Source organism: Schistocerca gregaria, chromosome 4, assembly GCF_023897955.1.
Source record: "Schistocerca gregaria isolate iqSchGreg1 chromosome 4, iqSchGreg1.2, whole genome shotgun sequence".
Taxonomy (NCBI): domain Eukaryota; kingdom Metazoa; phylum Arthropoda; class Insecta; order Orthoptera; family Acrididae; genus Schistocerca; species Schistocerca gregaria.
Window position 1 is genome coordinate 442417516 of NC_064923.1, and position 21549 is coordinate 442439064.

Below are 21549 nucleotides of genomic sequence, written 5' to 3' on the forward strand. Positions count from 1 at the left end.
AAGGAGTAGGGAATGGGAGATAGAGGGGGGATGGACAGAGAAATGAAAGAGAATGAGATGGGAAGAGACAGGGTAAGGATGAAATAGACATAGAGAGAGGAAAGGAAGAGATGAACGAATGGAGGGGGGGAGAGGATATGGAATTAGGTGGATGGAGGAGATGGACAGTGTGGGAAGGAGCATATGCAGAGACAGGGAGGAGCAGATGGACAGAAGGGGAGGAGGAGATTGGTGGAGAGAGGGGAAGCAGCAGATAGACAGGGAGAGGGAAAGGAGCAGATTGACAGAGAGAGTGGGGGGGGGGGGGGACTTAGAAGATGGACAGAGATGGGGAGAAGGAAGAGATGGACAGAGAGAGAGGGTGGAAGGAGAAGATGGACTAATAGAAGACTGGAATATATACATATTCGGGCAGCGCGGAGCAGTCAACTAATAGCCAATAAAGGAACAGGGACTTCACTCAATATAGGGTCTTTGTTCCGGCTATCAAGACGTCTGAGCCACGTGACAACGTCCCACGTAATGAGTCAAACGCCGGCAGCTACGTGTGAGTGTCGTAATGGTGATCAAAGTCGATGGAGCCATGCACCTGCAGAGCGGCGCGTCGCGACGCGGCGGTCCCAGAATATTCAGGGCGACGTCAGGCTGGCGGTGAGTCACCCGACACCTCCGCGACGCCGCTCGCGCTCGGCCGACGCTTGAAACGGCGCCGCCGCCGCGGCCGTCCTCAGTCGACGCCCGGCAGCCACAGGCTCAGCACAGCAGCCTTCCTTCTCCTGCGCGCCACTCCGCCACACAGCAAAGGTCAGTGGCTTCTCCTCACATACACACAGTGGCCGGGGAAGGCGGCTCGCGAAATTTCCTGTCGTCGGCGCTTCCGTTTCTCTGAAGGAAGTCCACTCTCCAGGTGTTGTCGCTAGTGAAGATCTCGATGGTGAATTTCCTGCAGCTCAATCGTGTCCCATGTAGAAGAGTCAGGCCGCACACTGCCTCAGAATGTCTAATGCTTGCATATTTCTGAGACCGAGAATCATCTCTGGGGGCGCACTTGCAGAGACTCGGCTAGCTCTATTCGTCCATGTAATGCAGAATGTAACAGATAACGGCACCCTAGTTCCTGCTGTGCTCTGTGACCGTCGGAAGCTATATGAAAGAGTGTCGCCTAACGAACTATGTACGGGCAAATGGAACATGAGAAAAGCTTTTTGTTAGGCTCAGGACTTCCTTGCAACTAGAGCTCAACATGCCGCTTTCAATGTGGCGAAGCTGTCAGACGTGAAAGTCACCTAGGGAGTACAGATGTGTTCAGATGTGTGTGAAATCTTATGGGACTTAACTGCTAAGGTCATCAGTCCCCAAGCTTACACACTACTTAACCTAAATTATCGTAAGGACAAACACACACACCCATGCCCAAGGGAGGACTCGAACCTCCGCCAGGACCAGCCGTACAGTCCATGACTGCAGCGCCCCAGACCGCTCGGCTAATCCCGCGCATCTAGGGAGTATACAAAGGGAGTGTTACATGACCGATACTGCACACGAAGGGTATAAGTGATATGGTGGATGTTGGCCAAATTTCTGTAGGAATGTTTGCGACTAACGCTGCCCTGTGCAGTAAAGTCGCCAATTCAGAACGTCGTAGCGACGTACGTGGCATAATTACAGAGGAGCAGTGCATGGTGCATGTACTGGCAGTTGACTCGCACCATTGATAAACTTAACGTGTTGTTCATAAACAGGAGGAAGGACTACTTGCTGGTCGGTTAAACGACTGGCTATCAGTTACAAGGAATTGGCACAACAGTAAAATTTTTACGAGTGGTCATCTGGAAGAACCTAAACATGCGATGCCTACATAAAAGTAGTTGTAGTAAAGCTAGTTTGAGATTTATTAGAAGAATCCTAAGGAAACGTAATTCACTCACCAAAGAACTAACTTACAAACCCTCTTTCGATAAGTGGTTTAGCAATTTCTTTGGAGATTTTTTTTGTGCCATTGCAACTCGCCTCTTTTTGTTTGCGAAACATTCTGTAATACGCGTTTGTTTTATGTGTATGAAATTGCGTTATATGATAAATACAGCTGTAAATCTACATCTACATGATTATTCTGCAATTAACACTTAAGTCCCTGGCAGCTTCGGACTGTTTCTCTCCCGTAGCACTAAAACTGTGCGTGGGAGAAATGAACACGTAAATCTCTGTACGAGCTCTGATTTCTCTTGTTTGATTAAGATCATCATTTCTCCGTGTGTATGTTTGATGGCTGGAAAATACTTACACCTGCAGAGGAAAAGCTGGTGACTGAAATTTTGTGAAAAGAACTCGCCGCAGGGAAAAACGCATTTGTTTTAATGATTGCCACCCCAACTTGCTTCTCACATTCGCGACATTCTCTCCCCTGTTTCGTGATACTACGAAACGAGTTGCCCTTCTCTGGACTTCCTCGATGCTCTCCTTCAATCCTACCTGGTACGGATCCCACACTGCACAGCAGTACTCCATCAAAGGACGGTTAGCGTAGCGTAGGCAGTCTCTTTAGTTGACCGTTGCACGCAGATATTTTACTATATTATAGTCTTTCGTTGGTGTTATGTGAGATAGAGCTTTTTGCAGCATAAGGTTCTAGAGGTTAAATTACTGTTACGTTCTAGCTACGATTTGCTATCTTATTACTCCACATGTACTACCCTGCGGTTGTACCAGGTGATTATAATTAATCTTTCCCTATTTAACGCGCTGTAACACGGAATCTAGTTACCGAACGAGGTAATAATGCAGAATCAATTCAATTGAAACACTTTTAATTTGCTGGTATGGTACATCACACCATTACAACTGCAAAATGGGCTCCTTATGGCGCCCATCAGTGTCCAGAAGAGTCTGAAAGCGCAGGAATGCATTCTGCACAGCAGAAAAAAACCATGTCTGTAGGTATGCTGGCTACCTCTCTTGATATGCTGCGCTTCAGATCCGCACATGTGGGAATGTTCTCCTGGTAAACCCTATCCTTCAGTTGGACCCACAACCAGAAACCACAGGGAGTGAGATCAGGTGATCGTGCCGGCTAAGCATTTGTAAACGATCAACAGATAATTCGATCGTTTCTAAATGTGTTTCGAAGAAAGAAGTGAACTTCACTAGCGATGAGTGGTGGGGCTCCATCTTGCATGAAAACTGTTGAGTTCAATGCGTCTCTTTCCTGTAGGGCGAGTATGACATGCTGGCGAAACACATCGTAGTAACGCTGGCCAGTCACACTGCACGTCTTTGGTCCCTGAGCGCCACCTGGTTCAAAAAAGAATGGGCCAATGACGAATGTAGCCGTGAAGCCACACCATACGGTGACACGTTCACCCTAGAGAGGAACTTCATGCACAGTGACTGGGGGTGAAGATCCCCACACTCGGCGATTCTACCTGTTTAACTCACCCGTCTGTCCACAGGATGGTCCAAGGCCAGCCCTCGTCAACTGCAATCCTTGCGAGAAAGTGGAGAGCGAAGTCAACACGTTGTTGAGCGTCCTGTGGTGCAAGCTGCTGTATGATATGGATCTTGTACGGATAACATTTGAGAATGGTTTAAAGCATCTTCCGTACAGTGGACGGCGGAATGTTCAACTGTCGTGACACACCACGCGCACTGCCTGACGATCGGGCATTGGGCGCAGCGTAGTCTGCCTTAGCAACAGCGATTTCATTAATCACCTGTTGTGCAACAGGTCGTCGGCGTCTTCCCAGAGCGACGTCCAGTTCTCCAGTTGATTCGAACTTCTTCATCATGCTCTGCACAGCAGTGGAGAAAGAAGACCTCTGTAATCTTTCAGCCATCGATATCTTCGAAGTGCAGCTGCAGCCTTACTGTTGTTTTGATAATAGAGCTTCACCAACAATGCCCTGCTCCTTTTGTCCAAGGTCATGTTGACACATCAACAAGTGCACTGCGACTTGCCAGGTGTGTGAGTCTAAGAATCACGATGACTGATTATGGCACCTGGTGGCCACAGTTGGAACTGGATCGTGGTGCTGTGACGCATGTAAATCATGACCATATTCTCTAGATATTAATGCTACCAAGTTTGATACTCGTACAGTAAATAGTTTCCGTGCTATAACGTGTTAAATAGGGAAAGTTTAATTATAACCACCCGATACTTCGTTGGTCTCTGTGCACGAGGATGTCAGATTTTCGGTGCTTTACGAACACATTTTAACTGAACACCTCAGTTTCGCTATTCACTGCGTGTTGTTTTCCCAACTGTCTCTGTGTGTTTTTTTCCGTGCTTTGTCTGTGTTCGCAAACAAAGCGGCGGAAGGGTGTGGCACAAAACAAGCAGCCAGTTATTAAGCTGTATAGACGGACCACAACTGCAAAACACAGAAGCAACTAAGGAACGACGGTAAACATAAAAAAAATGTTTTCGTCAAAAGATCTCTCTCTCTCTCTCTCTCTCTCTCTCTCTCCCTCTCTCTCAGATATGTTTTTATACACGACGTAGAAAAAGATACAAAGAAAAGCGGCACGTTTTGTCACGGGTTCATTTAGTAAACGTGAGAATGTGATTGACATATTCGTCAAATTCCAAAGGAAGGCGCTGCAAGAGATACGTTGTGTATTACTGATAGATTTATTTTTAAAATTTCGAGAGTGTAATTTCTAAGACAAGGCAGGCTATAAATTGCTTCTTCCCGTGTACTTATCGCGAAATCAACGTTTTGATAAAATATGAGGAATTCAAGGTCATACAGAGTGTGACTGTTCAGTTACATACTGTTCTTTGTAGTGTGATGTAACAAGAATAACCGTTAAATGTGTGGTTTAATGGCTAAGTGGGAAGCCTCAGATATTGGTTGCAAAGTTCTGTGGTTCTGCAACCACTCGGTTCAAGAATTTTTTTTCCTAGTATTTAAAGTTATGCAAATTCTGAGGGTTTTCCAACTTAATTGGGAAAACACTATATCCTTGTGTCTATAGCCAGGTTGATCATTCCAATTCCTTTGAAGAATATGTGGCTGAAGTACCTAGACGGCTTCGTCGTGTGTTTTAAGTCGTGGCCTTAAGAACATCCGCTGCATTAGTCTCAAGGCGAGTGCACACCACAAACCGCCACTTACTTTTATGTTCACCTCTGACAGCGCTTTGCGTACGCGAAAAAATCGGTTTCGATTGTTCTTCGGATTCTATATAATTTGTAAATAATCCTGTAATTGGTAGGGTGAATTGGTTCTTAGGTCGAATAAAGATAAGGTTTTGCCTTCTGCGGCAGGACTAGGCACGTATAACACCGAGGTTTTTAAACAAAGTTTCTGGTACTTATTAACTTCCTACATATCGTGTGATATTTGAAATGGGAACTCTCCTTTGGTTCATTAGATTTTATTCTCCTCTGTTTAATTAGAGTGGAGAACATGCTACCTTTCCATTATTCCATAACTGCTACATAACGTACAGTTTATGTATCTTAATATATTAATTTATTCATTAATTATATCGTAATTTCTCGAGAATAAATAGTAAAGGTTATAATAATGGAAGTTGCTGTGTTGAATATTCATTTCGATTCCTTAGAGTCGCCATTGAAAAATTATTCGGATCGTAAACCAATAGTTTCCAACGAGGCAGTAGCTGTTTTCCTACAGTATCCTTTACAGTGCTCTTAGGTTTCGTTAGGATTTGAAGTCACTTCTCTATCAATATCTATAAATCGGACTATAAAGCACTCACATGATTTAACCAACCATCAATAGTGGTGTCCGTCCTTGCATATAGTTTGTTAATTCGGTATTCCAGGTGTCTCAAACAGTCAATAATTTTTACCGAGCAGACAACAACATAGTTTTACAGGATTTCCCTGTCGCATATGAACTACAATTATGATGTACTGTGCGTATCCACGGATCTCCGACACCTGCTATACTTACAACTAAATTTATAGGTAACGCCTCGTGAAGCTGAAAGACTGTCAGGTAACCGTATCATCCTACGCCCTCTCCTTTTCACTTGCTCGTTTTCCTATAATTAATGTCTTGTTGACAGTAACCGCCTTCTGTCTGAAATGATTTAAGGAAACAGCAACGAACTTAAATTAGGTTGGCTACATCTAGAAACGAGCACGCGCTTTCTCAATTTAACGGTTCCATCTTATTAACCACTCCTTCACTCTGAACAGTCCTCAGACTTTTCTCAGACCCAATAATTTAATTTTATTCTTATCCTCTGCTAGTGTTTTCAGTTTGTTCTCTTAAGCAGAAAACGGGTCATCATTATCAAAGAATTACAAATGCCATTAGTGACTTGTTTGTAATTCCTTGGTTGTGTAGGGGAAGAAGGGAAGACTCACCATTACTGCTCTTATCATATTCCAGAACAAATATTTGGTAGGCAGCACTTGTACGAAGTAAATACTAAAAACAAGCACAGCACACCAGTGGACATAAACGAACTCACCAATTTCAAACGTCAGTTGTTACTCTTTTGGTACTGAGGGACACTGCTATGGTTTCCATACCCTAAAGCACACTGCTTTTGATTTCAATTACTTACCGCAAACGCCTGTGTTTGCCTGGTATGGAAAGAAAAGCTATACTCAATCGAAGAGCAGCACACTCCTTAATCGTGCAACTAACGTTCTTCTTTTGTCTACCAAAAATACTATCAAACTTCTTGGTGAGTGGTATATGGTAGGTAGCTCAGTTAATATGCCTGTGTAATTACGAACTCCTGTAAACGTAGATTCATTTACGTTTCTTCTGGAGACGAATGGGATAACATACTCTCCACTCATCTTTGTCAAAGAACTGAAGTACCCTATCATCTTGATCCTCTTGTGCCTGAAGTGGCTTGACTTTGTAAGACGAGCAATAAGTCTCCAAAATTACGTGCTGTGCCCGGATTTGAGCCGCAAGACTGTTTTTTTCTTGAATGAAACAATGCGACATTTAATGCGATCTTACAAAGGCAAATCATAAGTATTAACTATAACAACTGATTAATTTACTGCTCCTTTTCTCTTCAAAATGAATGCTTTTTACGCTGTTTTGTTTTAAAGTTTCTCTTTTCCTATCAGAAGTTTCTTGCCGCCATACAATTGCTGGTATAAAATCGAATTTGCGGCTCCATTTCTTAAGATTGTACTTGTTTCTGTAGGATTTCGTAATGCTTTCCTGTAATAAACTACATATGAAATTCGGACAGGTTACTGCTAATCCCTTCAGTTTTCAATATCTGTACTGAAATCTTTGTGAACGTCTCGGATGCAGACTTATAGAATATATGAATGTGCGCTCTTGGTGCACTAAATATACGTACTTCTTATTTTTTCGTCTTCTTAGCGTTCATCTCGTCTACGGGAGAGAAGTCGTGAGCGTCACCTGTTTGTGCACTGTCTAAACTTTGTTCTGTGTGTGCTCGTATTTTAACTGTTTTTGTATCGTTTTTCTGAGACGAATTGGGGAACAGCCCAGCATTTGCGTAAAGGAGCGTGGGAAACCACGGAAAAGCCGCACTCTGGTTGGTTGCACCAGCCACAGTCGCTAATCCGCTGTGCTGATTCGAACGAGATGTGGGAAAGAGCTGTACATGTTACTCAGAATATTATTGCATAATGGATGAAACAGAGCGATTCACAGCTAACACTATTGAAACTGCTTTTTATTTGCTTTTTACCTTCTCGCGGTTACATTAGAGCCTGACTTACACTATCTGATCAAAAGTGTTCGCATACCCATTAGTGGATATTAATATGGGGTGTGTCCACCCTTCACCTTTATGACAGCTTGAACTCTACTGGGGACACGTTTAATGACGTATCTGAGTTTGTTTGGAAGAACTGCAGCCCATTCTATCCCAAGGGCCGAAACCGGAGAAGGTAGAGATGTTGGAGGCAGGGGTATGAAGCGAAGTCGAACTCATCCCACCTGTCCTCCACTGGGTGCTGGTCTGGGATCTGGGCAAGTCAGAGCATTTCAGGGATATTATTGTCGACAAATCATTGCCTCACAGACGCTATTTTGTGGCATGATGCACTTTCGTGTTGAAGTAAACAGTCATCGTCTCCGAATTCTTCCTCCATTGTACCCAATGCGGAGTGCTGTAAAATGGCTGCATTTCTATGCGAATATGGCATTTTCTTAGGTACAGTAACGGGCTCACGTTCTGATCACGGAAAATACCCTCATACCGCAACATTATCGCTCCCGTACTCACTTTTGGCACTAAACATGATGGTAGGTAACATTCTCCAGGCATTTGCTAAAGCCAAACGCTTCCATCGGATTGCTACAGGGTATAGAGTGATTCATTGCTCCAAATCACTCGTTCCTAGTCACACGCTATCCAGTGGCGTCGATGTTTAGCCACCACAAGCGTCGCTTAATACTGACCACAGAAATGTGTGGCGTATGATTTCTGTTCTGTTGTAAAATCCTAGAGTGTTATTTCTAATATGAAAGAATAGTGGTGGATTAAGAAAGAAAATCGACACAGTGGTTAACACACTGGACTCGTATTCCGAAGAACGGCGCTTCAAATACACCCCTGGCCATCCAAATTGATTTTTTCTGTGATTTCTCTAAATTTCTCAATGCTAGTTCTGGGATAGATCCTTCGAAAGGACACGGCCGTTTTCCTTATCCATCCTTCACTAATCCGAGCTTGTGCTCCGACACCAATGAATAATCTATAACGGACGTTGCACTCTAATCTTTCCTCTTTTCCTATATGAGGGTATCTGACAAAATATTTTTTAGACGGGACTCGAACCCGGTCCCTTGCCATTCGTGTGCTACGCTCTTACCACCTGATCGAGTGAGGTGACACAATTGATTCACAGTCAGAGAGAACAGAATTCAGAACTCTGCGGGCCGATCTAGGATTACATTTTTTTGAAGTTTCATAACATATCTTTGCCCATCTGAGGTGCTGCTTCTTCTTTAGTGAACGCAACGTCAAGAGGCCGTTAACAGTATGCTTCCATACCAACTGCATTACCTGAATGCGGCTAATAGCGCAATTCACGTCTTCATCCTTTTTTTTTTTTTCGAGGCTATGGAAAACGGTTCAAATCTCTCAGATGGTTCAAATGGCTCTGAGCACTAAGGACTTAACTTCTGAGGTCATCAGTCCCCTAGAACGTAGAACTACTTAAACCTAACTAACCTAAGGACATCACAAACATCCATGCCCGAGGCAGGATTCGAACCTGCGACCGTAGCGGTCGCGTGGTTCCGGACTGTGGCGCCTAGAACCGCTCGACCACTCCGGCCGGCTTCAAATCTCTCCGGTAGCTTCATTACAGAGTTCGTTCTGCTGTGAAGCAGAAAATTCACCATGAAAATTGTCCTGAATCACCGTCTGTCTCTGAAGTGATGATGCTGAAGTCCCATACACAGTACAGAGCGTAGTGGAACGATGCCTTCCCCCGACCGTAATGGGGATGAATGAAGATGATGAAGACGACACAACAACACCCAGTCATCTCGACGCAGGTGAAAATCCCTGACCGCGCCAGGAATCGAACGCGGGATGCTGTGCTCGGGAAGCGAGAACGCTACCGCGAGATCACGAGCTGCAGACTGTCTGGAAGTATGGTGTGCTATGTAAGCTACACACGAAAACGAGTTTCTGCAATCTAGTGTAAAAACTATTATCTCCAACACACCCATTACAATCTTCTGTAGGAACAATGGTTTCATTATCCATTTTTATGGTTTTGCTAACATCACTTAGTTCCGGAATGTTAATCGCTATTTTAAGTGCGTTTTGGCAATTCTTCTAAACACCATAAGAAATTCGCATGTAAAAAATTCTTCGAAATCAGTACATAAATAGTACTTTACGGGTAGACACAGAAAGTGAATTATTCGCTCAGTTACGAATTGTTGTCAGTGTTCAAAGAGCTTGACGCATTTACTTCTAACAGCAGCGAATAGTGAGATGAGCAATGTGCGCAGTTATTGAATGGAATGAAATGATTGTATGGCATTGTTGGCCAGGATGCCCCAGTTGGGTTCGGCCGCCGACTGCAAGTCTTATTTCAGTCGGCACCACATTGGGCGACTTGTGCCGATGATGAGGATGAAATGATGATGCGGACAATGCAACACCCAATCCCCGAGCGGAGAAAATCTCGGGACCCGGGCGGGAATCGAACCCGGGCCCAGTGCATGGAAGGCAAGCATGTTACCAACCAGCTAAGCAGGCGGAGTGTGCTGTTATTTTTAACCAGGATGTCGTTCACCTGTGCTAAGTGGCAGCTGCCAAGAAACAACTGCCAGTGTCCCCATTCCGCATCCTTTGTACCTGTATTTAGGTCGACACTTCACAAGTCGGCCATTCCAACAGTGTTCTTCCTATTGTCTCTCGGACTAACTTAGAATGCCATGTCGAATTGTCCTGTGTACATGAAGCTTATTTTGAGTTCGCTGACACTAATAGGTGACCGAAAGACAGTGTAGGAGTTTCAAAGTGCATGTCAATATTAAAAATAACGCAAGTATTAGCAAATGTGGAGTAAGAAAATGTTACGTAAGTTATGTAAACAATTTTTATAGCAGGTCTTCATGGAGGACGACGATTCAAATCCGCGTCGGACCATCCTGATTTAGGTTTCCCGTGATTTTCCTAAATTTCTTCAGTCAAATGTCAGGATGATTCCTTTCCAAGAGCACGCCCGACTTCGTTTCCTGTTCTTCCCTAATCCGATGGGGCCGATGACCTCGCTGTTTGGTTCCCTGCCCTAGATCAACCAACCAGCCAATAGCCAATAGCACGACTTCAGTCCTCAGTGAAACTCGGCAATGTTACCTCTGAAGAGTTTATAAAGGCAAAACGTTTAATACAGTTCTACTGTTTAATTTTTTTGTTTTGTTTTCAAACTTAAGATATACTTCCGATGTGCACTGAGGGACTATACAAAGAAATATCGTGCAATATATTTCCAAATGGTTGAGGCCGGCAGCGGTGGTCTTGCGGTTCTAGGCGCTGCAGTCCGGAATCGCGGGACTGCTACGGTCGCAAGTTCGAATCCTGCCTCGGGCATGGATGTGTGTGATGTCCTTAGGTTAGTTAGGTTTAAGTAGTTCTAAGTTCTAGGGGACTGATGACCTAAGATGTTAAGTCCCACAGTGCTCAGAGCCAACCAAATGGTTGAGTAATATTTCCACACACTTCGTCATCACTCCAGCAGTCAGGTAACCAAAGGTAATTCTAATGATAACAACAAGACGCGGAAATTTGAAGAAGACTTAAAGAAACGCTATTAAGAAATAGTTTTTGAAAAGATGGGCTATCTGTTCATTTGTTCTGATATTAAAGACGTAGACATGATGGAAACGTAATTAAGGACTACAAGGATTTTAGAAATCTGAAAATAGTATTTAATAAACATGCAAGTTATGAAAGTGAATAACAAATTAAGAAGAATAGGAAGGTCGCACAACAACTCATCGATATCTTATATAGCATACCTGCATGGGAAGAACCAATGTTTATGTAATATTAGTGTTAAGAGCTACTCTTCTATAAAACGCAGGAGAAAGTGTTAGACTGCTGCAGAAAAGCCGAGGAACTGCAGAACATGGAGACGGACGAAATGAGAAGAAATATGGGGAGAGCGTCACGGAAATGTTGGAAAACCTTTCCTGGTTGATGCTTGAAGACAGATGTTGACTATTTTGCGAAAGCTTCCTCACAATGTTTCGAGAACTTGTATTAGGTAAATAATCTATGAGCATACTACAGCCCCTTTTCTGTAGCTCGCGCGAGCACCGTGAAGATAAGGTTAGGCTAATTAAAGCGTGCACAGCGGCATTTAATACTAGTACAATGAGAAATACCATTGGCCACGCTCTTCACAGTGGTCTGCAGACAATGGGAGTAGATATGGTCATTAAAGGAAAGGATAATATTGATGGACAACAACACATACAGGGGAGAATAAAGGAGAGAAATTAAAGATGGGAGGTGACCATGAAAAGTATGGAATAAGATGTCATTATGATGAAGAAGAACACGTAAAAGGGGTAGAAAAAGGGGAAGACCTGGGGAACAAATAATACATAATCAAGAACAACAGGCTGCTGACAGAGACATTTGACCTGGAGGATGTTGGTAATGATGAATGTAGTTATTTTGTAAACAAGACGGCCGTTTTAGGTTTCTGGATCAAGAGGCACATATGTTGCTTTTTTTTCACTTCTTGTTGTAGCACTGGGCGGTCGAGGTGAAAAAATGATAGGGGAAACTGTTGTACCTGAGGGATAGTGGACCGGGGATCATACGATCATTTACAGTCGGTGTCTCAGTCTAGTGTCTGACCTTAGAATTACAGGAAGGAATGAGCGCTAGAGACCGCCATTTTCTCCTGTTTTTGCTGTCCTGAGACATGAGGTTTGTGTTATGTGCAACGTTTGTAAATATTAAGAGTTCTACATATATAAGTGCTGTATAATATATAGAATATTGGTTCATTACTGAAGATATTGTTCATTCTTTAGTTTCAGAGTTTTATGACGAGTAAAATTCTGCATATTTTTAAAACTAGTTACATATCATATGGACGGAACATCATCTTGTACCTTGAAATGGAAGAAGGTCATGCATCGTGGAACACATGATATTTGCTAATGAACGGAACTTCATTAACGTCTTAACGATTTTAGCAGCCTCGAAAATGGAAATTTGTGTTAGTTCCCAACAGCTTCTGTTTCAATAAATTTTTAACTGGTTTTTGATAACGCTTCTTCTTAATTTGGCTTCACTTACTGATTACCAGTGTGAAGTAGATTAATACTGTAACACAAGCTATTAATTACAGTGTTGACAAAATTTTCTCGACTGTAACATCTTAAAATTCTACCAGAAAATTTGTTCCTAGATACATGACCATGTTGTACTTTGGAACACTTCCTCAACATTTGGAAAAAAAACTTTAATTTCGAGAGCCTTTTTTGCAGTTTCGGAAAAAGATTATAGCAAAATCAAGTGAGTGCTATAATTTCAAAATGGAATAAGAAAATATACGAAGCTTCTATTACAAGTCTGGGTAGAGGCGAAAGTGTGAAAAGGATTCCCAGGAGCAACACACTCCCCTATTCAATAAACATGAAAAGCAGAGCATCATGTCTTTCATAGCATCAGCTACATTCCCATATCTCTAATTCAAAAAAACTACGAAGTTATGCGGCGTTCCTATACAAGATTTTCTTAGCGGGCCACGCATGGTGTACAAACCATGGACAAATCAGTCTCCGTAATGTTCATTTCTGATAAGGTGAAAAAGTACGGTGGCTGAGAGAAGACAAACAACGATCTTCGCCTGCGGGCTTTTCGACAGTTTTATTGCTGGGTCTCTAAATAGACGCAATGCCTACTATCCCTACTAAATATGCTGCCAGAGGTAGTGGAAGACATCGCACTGAAAATAAGGCAGTCCATCTTGCGCCAACATGAGGGATGTCCCGCCCATTTCACACAGGTGATGACAGACCTCCTTCACAGAAAATCTTATCTGCACGCTCGCCACACTTAGCACCTCTGAACGTTTACATATGGGCAAACGAGGAAACATTAACGACTCCTGCAGATATGAAATGCTGTATAGCATGGGCCTCTGCTGTGGTAAGTCATATTCAACTCTGTCCAGAATTGCTGGTTTGGATGTATCAGTGTTCAGGGGCAACAATTTGAGCATTTGATATGAAAGCTATAGCAACAAACACACGAACCATACTTGAGTTGTTACTCGGCAAGGGGAACAGGTAACCAAGACAGCGGGAATTATCCTGGTCACGTGAAGAGGTGTAGTCACGTTGCTGTTCAAAATAGACCGCGTAGTTATCTTGCAGTGTGAACAGGGAATGACTGACTAAAATGATTTCGCGGCAAGGCGCGGAAACTTGCTGTCAGCGTCATTAATTTTACTGACAGTAGGAAAAGAAATGTGTGACAGCGTCGACAGAGAAGATTATGGAATACGCAAGGCAGTGCCGACAAGCAAAACTGATGTAAGTCAACTGCGTGCAAATCACTGAAGAAACGACACGCTGCAGAGAGGAGTAGGGTTCAAGTATATGCCCCAAAACGCATTAAGTAAGATTCACACAATAAATATTTCACCGACTATGTAGAGAAATATCGTACTAAACATCAGTTACTGCGATGTTATGAACAACAAAAGGTAATATCTTTTTCTCAAAAACTACACGGCTTTTGTCGCACAGACATGAACTTCGAAAGAAACTCTCAGAAAAACTGTTCCGTCTGTGAGATTTTATTTTGAAAGCTATCAGAATGGATGGGTCATTATGTACGGGCTTGTAAAAAGAAGCATCTGAATTAAATCGGCCAAACAGCCAGTAGGTTATATACAGGACCATGTATTGATACACATTACACGACAAACTAGGAGACCCGCTCGAAACTTTCGCACTTTTATAGTTTTAAATAGTGAAAGGATTTTGAATGAGTGTAGTCGTTGGGATATAAGAGTAGTTGTGGAAATGAAAACATCTTTAAAAGTAAACCGAACTACATGAGACGATAATCATGAATTAGGCCTACATCTTTGTATACTTACATATTTTTATAAATTATTTTTGTAATTTTTAACTTTCGACAGTAATATTTTTATATTTACCTGTTGTTGAAGGCAAGGTTAATGAGAAATACGTATATGTAACACAAAAAACTAAATAAATTAGGAAATGTGTACTTCAGAACTTAGTGTTCGCGTCTTACCCGGTATGTCAATAAGACAACAATAAGCTCCAGGTGTATTTCGAAATTTTAATTGCACTTCCTACTTTATGTAAGCACGTCAGGCCGTGGTACGAATAGGTAAATCACATTTCAAAGCGACGATGACAAATATGTATGTCGTTCCAGAAAGTATATTTGTTTACAAAAGCCAATTTGCACCATGGGCAGAGATAATGAACTACTGAAGTTGTCACGGTTATTATCTATGATAATCCTGTATAGAAATAAGTACTTTACAACATATAAAATGGTATTTGTAATAAGATAATATGAAAATGGAGTCTCTTATTCATGATTAATAAGTTCGCTAAATAAAATACAGGTATGAGGCTGAGATACTTAAAAATCTGTTTTATGTTAAAAAATTTCCCACAAATAGTACCTTTTAGCGCAGCATCGGTATGCAAAGTCGGAAGCCGATTAAAGAACCTATCTGATACAACCTTATTTATCCCTGTGTGGTTGGTATGTGTTGAGAAAAATGGATGTTGACTTGAGAAATAAATATATATATATATATATATATATATATATATATATATATATATATATATATATATATATATTTTGAGGCAACGCTTCATTGTTGTGAATGCAGTGTTTCGTTTCGTGTTCACTTCTCTTCTCTGCCTATAACAGGAAAACTTCGAATTGGAGTGAACGAGCAACAAATACATGGCATAAGAACTGGTACTGCATTGCTGAGACAATAATACACCAGTTTCCGTGCATCTTGGTACGCATATACGTGCAGTGCGCAAGACTTGCCATTACCTGGTCTACACGGTAGCTTCCAGCCGTCGTCGCTGGTCATCCGTTGAATCACAAAATGGCATCAACCCTAATTTTTATAATTCACGTACCAATGAAGTGCAATGCTTCATTTGCTTTAAAAGAAAGATTTGTCTGTCATTTCTGTGAAATAATCGAAGAGGAAGGAATTATGATAATAGCAATAAATTAAAAACTTAACAGCAATTCATTCATATAAACGCAATAAAAACAGAATTAGCAGACTTGCAACGTCTACATAATATGCCTGTAGTCCTTTAAAGAGAACAAATTAGTACGAAAAATAGAGTTCTTCGACCTCATTTTTCACCCTTTAGTACACGTTATTCATAATGCCCAAATAGTGGTATGATGCTAGATTACAACATGATTTTTGAGCACAGTTTCAGATAACGAGAATCAATAGTAGAATACTGGTGAAATTTTGTAGTATTCAATTACTTATCACTTTTCGAGAAAAGCGGCGAACGGTGGTCGGATTAAGTTTTCTTTTATTTGCCTATTTAATTTAATTTTTGGTTGTATGTGTTTTGAAACTGAGTGAGTCTCAATTTTTCAATCTTGTTCGATCTCTACCTTTATTAAAAGCAATAATATGAATAAAATACTGAAAATAGGTTATTTCAGAAACCTGTAATTTTAAGCTATTGTAGCAGTGAAGTTAAGCTGGCGTGGAAAAAAACCGATATAACTGAAAACCTGTTGTTTCAGCGATAACCACCACCCCTACTTCCCGTGTGTTAACTCGTCGGTGCTACCACCCCTGCCAGGTAACCAATTCAACTTCGGAGTAACAAATGTTTATTAACGTTTAGTACAGTCGAAGATACAAAGGTGGAAAGAAAAACAGAGGTACAAGCAAGGCAACAGCGAAAAGACCATGGGTAACAGAAGAAATACTTCAGTTAATTGACGAAAGAAGGAAGTACAAAAATGTTCAGAGAAATTCAGGAATACATAAATACAAGTCACTTAAGAATGAAATAAATAAGAAGTGAAGGGAAACTAACACCAAACAGCTACATGAAAAATAAGAAACAATCGAAAAACAAAAGCTGGTCAGAGAGACTCTCAACATACAGAAAAGTCAAAACAACCCTCAGTGAAAATAAAAGGATGGACGGTAACATTAAAAGTGCAATGGGAATTCTACCGTTAAATGCAGAGGAGAGAGCGGATACTTGGAAAGAGTATGTTGAAGGCCTGTGTAATAGGAAAACCGAAGAACAAACAGAAGTCGACAGGCATGAGATAGGGGATCTAGCATTAGATTCAGAATTGAGAGCTTTGGGCGGCTTAAGATCAAATAAGGCACAAGGGGTTGATAACATTCCATCAGAAATTCTAAAATCATTGTGAGAAGTGGCAACAAAACTACTATTCCCGTTGGCGTGCACCTTGATGTGGCGATATACCATCAGACTCTCGGAAAAACATCATCCCCATAATTACGACGATAACAAGAGCCGATAAGTAAGAAAGTTATCGCACACTCAGCTTAACAGCTCATGCATCCAAGCTGCAGAGAAGAATAATATATAGAAGAATGAAAAAGAAAATTAAGGTTCTGTTGGTTTTAGGGAAACACACTTATATGACCTGTCGACCTGGAAAAAGCGTTCGACATGTAAAATGGTGCAAGATATTCGAAATTCTGAGAAAACTAGCGGTAAGCTATAGGGAAAGACAGGTAATATACAACATATTCAAGAACTAAGAAATATCAACAGGACTGGAAGACCAAGGACGAATTGCTCGGATTAAAAAGGATAGAGAGATTTTGTCTTTCGGCCCTGCTGTTCAATCTATACATCGAAGAAGCAACGATGTAAATAAAAGAAAGGTTCAAGAGAGTGATTAAACTTCAAGGTGAAACAATATCAGTGATAAGATTCGCTAATGACATTGCTGTCCTCAGCGTTAGAGAAAAAGAGTTACAGGATATGTTGAGGGTACTGAACAGTCTAATGAGTGCAGAATACGGATTGAGAGTAAAGAAAGACGAAAGTAATGAGAAGTAACAAAAATGAGAACAGTGAGATACTTAACATCAGCACTGGTGATCACGAAGTAGATGAAATTAAAGAAGTCTGCAACCTAGGCAGCAAAATAATCCATGATGCACAGAGTAAGAAAGACATAAAAATCAGACTAACACCCGCCGAAAGGTCATTCCTTGTCAAGAGAAGTCTACAAGTATCGAACATAGGTCTTAATTTGAGAAAGAGGTTTTCGAGAATGCATGTTTGGAGCACTGCAGTGTGTGGTAGTAAAATATCGACCGTGGAAAAGCGGAAAAGAAGAAGAATTGAAGCATTCGGAATGTAGTGCTACAGAAATATGTTGAAAATTAGGTAGACTGATAAGGTATGCAATGAGGAGATTTTCGCAGAGTCGGCAGGAAAGGAATATATGGAAAACACTGACAAGAAGAAGGGACAGGGCGATAGGACATCTATTAAGACATCAGGGAAAACTTCCACGGTGCCGGCCGTTGGTGGCCGAGAGGTTCTAGGCGCTGCAGTCTGGAACCGCGCGACCGCTACGATCGCAGGTTCGAATCCTGCCTCGGGCATGGATGTGTGTGGTGTCCTTAGGTTAGTTAGGTTTAAGTAGTTCTAAGTTCTAGGGGACCTGAGATGTTAAGTCCCATAATGCTCAGAGCCATTTTAACCATTTGAACTACTTCCACAGTGTTACAGGGAACAGTAAACGTAGAAATCTTTCGAGGAAGACAGAGATTGGAATATATATTGCAAATAATTGAGGACATAGGTCGCATACGTTTGTGAGATCTCTTCTCCTGCCGGCGGGACAACGGTTTATTGTGCTGTTGCCTAGTTAGTATATGATAAAACCCCACACGTTGTGTTATTGAAGTCATGTTTGAAAATTATTTCCAGTGGTACAGAAAAAAAATCATATTTCGGCAGCTTGTAACGTTAAGAATTACTTGCGTACGTCAGAAAAATTGATACGTTGTCCGCTTTAATTTGACGAAAACCGAATCTCGCAATATTTAATCGTTCTGTATATATTTTGCATGGCCATTACTAGCTTTCTCGCTATGTATCATGTCAGTCAGCGTACTGACGGTGGCGTTCACATGCTCATAGCATTTTGACGTCTATGTGGTTTCCGGAATATGGAAATCTACATCTACATCTACATGATTACTCTGCAATTCACATTTAAGTGCTTGGCAGAGGGTTCATCGAACCACAATCATACTGTCTCTCTACCATTCCACTCCCGAACAGCGCGCGGGAAAAACGAACATCTAAACCTTTCTGTTCGAGCTCTGATTTCTCTTATTTTATTTTGATGATCATTCCTAACTATGTAGGTTGGGCTCAACGAAATATTTTCGTATTCGGAAGAGAAAGTTCGTGACTGAAATTTCTTAAATAGATCTCGCCGCGACGAAAAACGTCTTTGCTTTAATGACCTCCTTCCCAACTCGCGTATCTTATCTGCCACACTCTCTCCCCTATTACGTGATAATACATAACGAGCTGCCCTTTTTTGCACCCTTTCGATGTCCTCCGTCAATCCCACCTGGTAAGGATCCCACACCGCGCCTGTAACGAGCGACACAGGGCAGCAGCAGGGATTTAGCCTGTGGCACTCAGCGCGAGTGAACAGAAGAGACGTTCAAGGTGCGGCGAGCGCCAAATAAACGGGTCGACGCGGGGGTCCGCTAAATATAACACCAGCCAGGAGGAAGGCCCGCTCTATATTGAGAAGAGGCCGCCCTCCGAGCGTTTACGTCGAGAGGAGACAGCCGAGCTGCCAGCAGGTATGTCTGCCATCCCAGCAAACATCGAGGTTATCGCACGGCTTACCGTCTTATTAAAATAGCCTGCACTCATCCGTACACGAATAAATGCTCTTAAACCTCACGTTCCACCACCTGTCGCTTCAGGGCATGTCTTAAAATAATTTATTTGCAGTTTTATTCCACTGCCCGTTACCACTCAGAAGTGGCGAAGGAAATGTTTCGCCAGAATTTGTGGAATTTTCTGTTGTCACGACTGGGAACGGTCTAGCGACGATATTCTTGTACGTGATGGCTACAGAATCAGTATAATGTCCTCTTATCTTTTCTGTTCTTCAAACACCAATTGCTTCGTTCTTATTTATTTGTTGGCTACGAAAGAAAACAAGTTTCTGTGTTTACTTCGTCTGCTCAGAGTACAAACGCTCCATTACTTCGCGTCAGAAATTAAGTACCAGCCATCTCATAATAATCGAAAGACAAGGTCTCACCTATCCAGTCTCTAGGTGGTCCTATCTATAAAACAAAAACATTCATAACTCCTTCCCTGTTCGTGCCGTCCGCCTATAGAACAAACTGCGCTGCCCCGTTCGTGCAATTAAGTGCCCTGCTCCTTTTAAGATGATGCAGACGCACTTATTTGTGCTATTTAGATAATGTTTTCTCAATAGATAAATCATGTCGCTATTTTTCCCCTATGTCCAATGGTACAGCAAATGCTCTCATCTTCTCCCACTGACGTTTTTTTTTTCTCTTTCTATTTCTCAATTTTATGTCGCTTTCCTTTTCCTATCGACACTATTTGTGTTAATCACTTCCTTGTTCTCCTCACCTTTCACGCACTGCCCCATGTTTTTTGCTGAACATAAGATCGTATGGCATTTTTGGCCTGGAGACACCATCTTGGGTTGTTCGCCCGCCTGCTGCAAATCTTTTCATTCGATGCCATTTCGGCTATTCCGTGTTAATAACGATGAAATGGCGATGTGGACAATAGGAAACTCGATTCCCGAGCATATAAAACCTCCAACCCGGTTGGGAATTGAACAGGAGTCTTCTGCATAGCATGACTGAGCGTTCTGCTACAGAGGCGGACTTTGCTTCTACAACTATCGTAATTTAAAGCAACGCTTCTCTAACGTGTCTGTGCGAAGCGCGTGGTCTATTGGGTAGCGTTGCTGCCTCTGGATCACGTGGTCCCGTGTTCGATTCCCAACGGGGTTGGGGAATTTTTTCTTCCCCGGGACTGGGTGTTTGTGTTGTCCTTCTCATTTCATCATCATTCGTGACAGTAGCTAGATTGGACTGAGTAAAAAACTGGACTGTGCAAAATATTGAGACTTTGTACTGACGCTGATGACCGTGCAGTTGAGCGCCCCACAAACCAAACATCATCATCATCTAACGTGTCTCTATTGTTATACCCGTGAAAGAATGCAAATTATGTTTTTTCTGTTTTTGGGTTATAGTAATTACTAAATGTTTTATAATGTTGTATATTAAATGTAACTAATAAAATGCTTCCAGTAATGAATTTAATACAAAATATGGTTAGATAACTAGTCTAGATCAAAAGATAATTTTGAATTGACGTACAGGTGTACAGAAATATATACATTGGTATTATATGAAAGACTGTATGAATTAGCTTTCGGTGTTAAAAATACTCACTAACATTACCTTTCCAAGAAACACTTACAAGGAAAAATTCTTGAAGTAATATTACAAGGGGGTGGTCAAAAAGTTTCCGGTTAAGGATGTACATGCCACGTTGCGCGACTGATATATGGGTGTATAACCACCGATTTGCAGGCAACGGTTTAGTGCGGCATTAGTGTGTTTACGATCTGCGTGCGCTAAATGACAAAACGTGGACAACAGCGGTGATATTACCAAACGCGCTTGTTTCTTGGCTACCGAAGAACCAACGGAGAATGAATAATGTGTATGGAGTATGATGTCTGTCGAAAATCATCGTTGTGTAATAGTGCACGAAGTTCTCTACAACGCAAACATCGTAAAGCAGAAGATAGGCCTACTCCAGTGGGAGACACTCTAGCACCCGCACTGTAGTCCCAATATCTCCCCATGCCATTATTACGCCTTGGGTCCGTGAAAGAAGGCCTTCAAGGGTCGACAGTTTCTGTCGGACGAGGATGTGCAGCATGCAGTCACGGACTCCTTAACGCAGCAGGACAAGATGTTTTACCAAACGGGTA

General features: G+C 41.9%; 1 protein-coding gene across 1 annotated transcript in view; it reads left to right on the forward strand.

Moving 5' to 3' along the window:
• Positions 1-548: 548 nt before the first annotated feature.
• LOC126365814 (uncharacterized) overlaps positions 549-21549 on the forward strand; it is a 59992-nt gene continuing 38991 nt past the window's right edge. The window contains exon 1 of the mRNA XM_050008405.1: positions 549-804. Within this exon, the coding sequence (XP_049864362.1) occupies positions 576-804 (229 nt within the window). The 5' untranslated portion in view covers positions 549-575. The remainder of the gene's footprint in view (positions 805-21549) is intronic.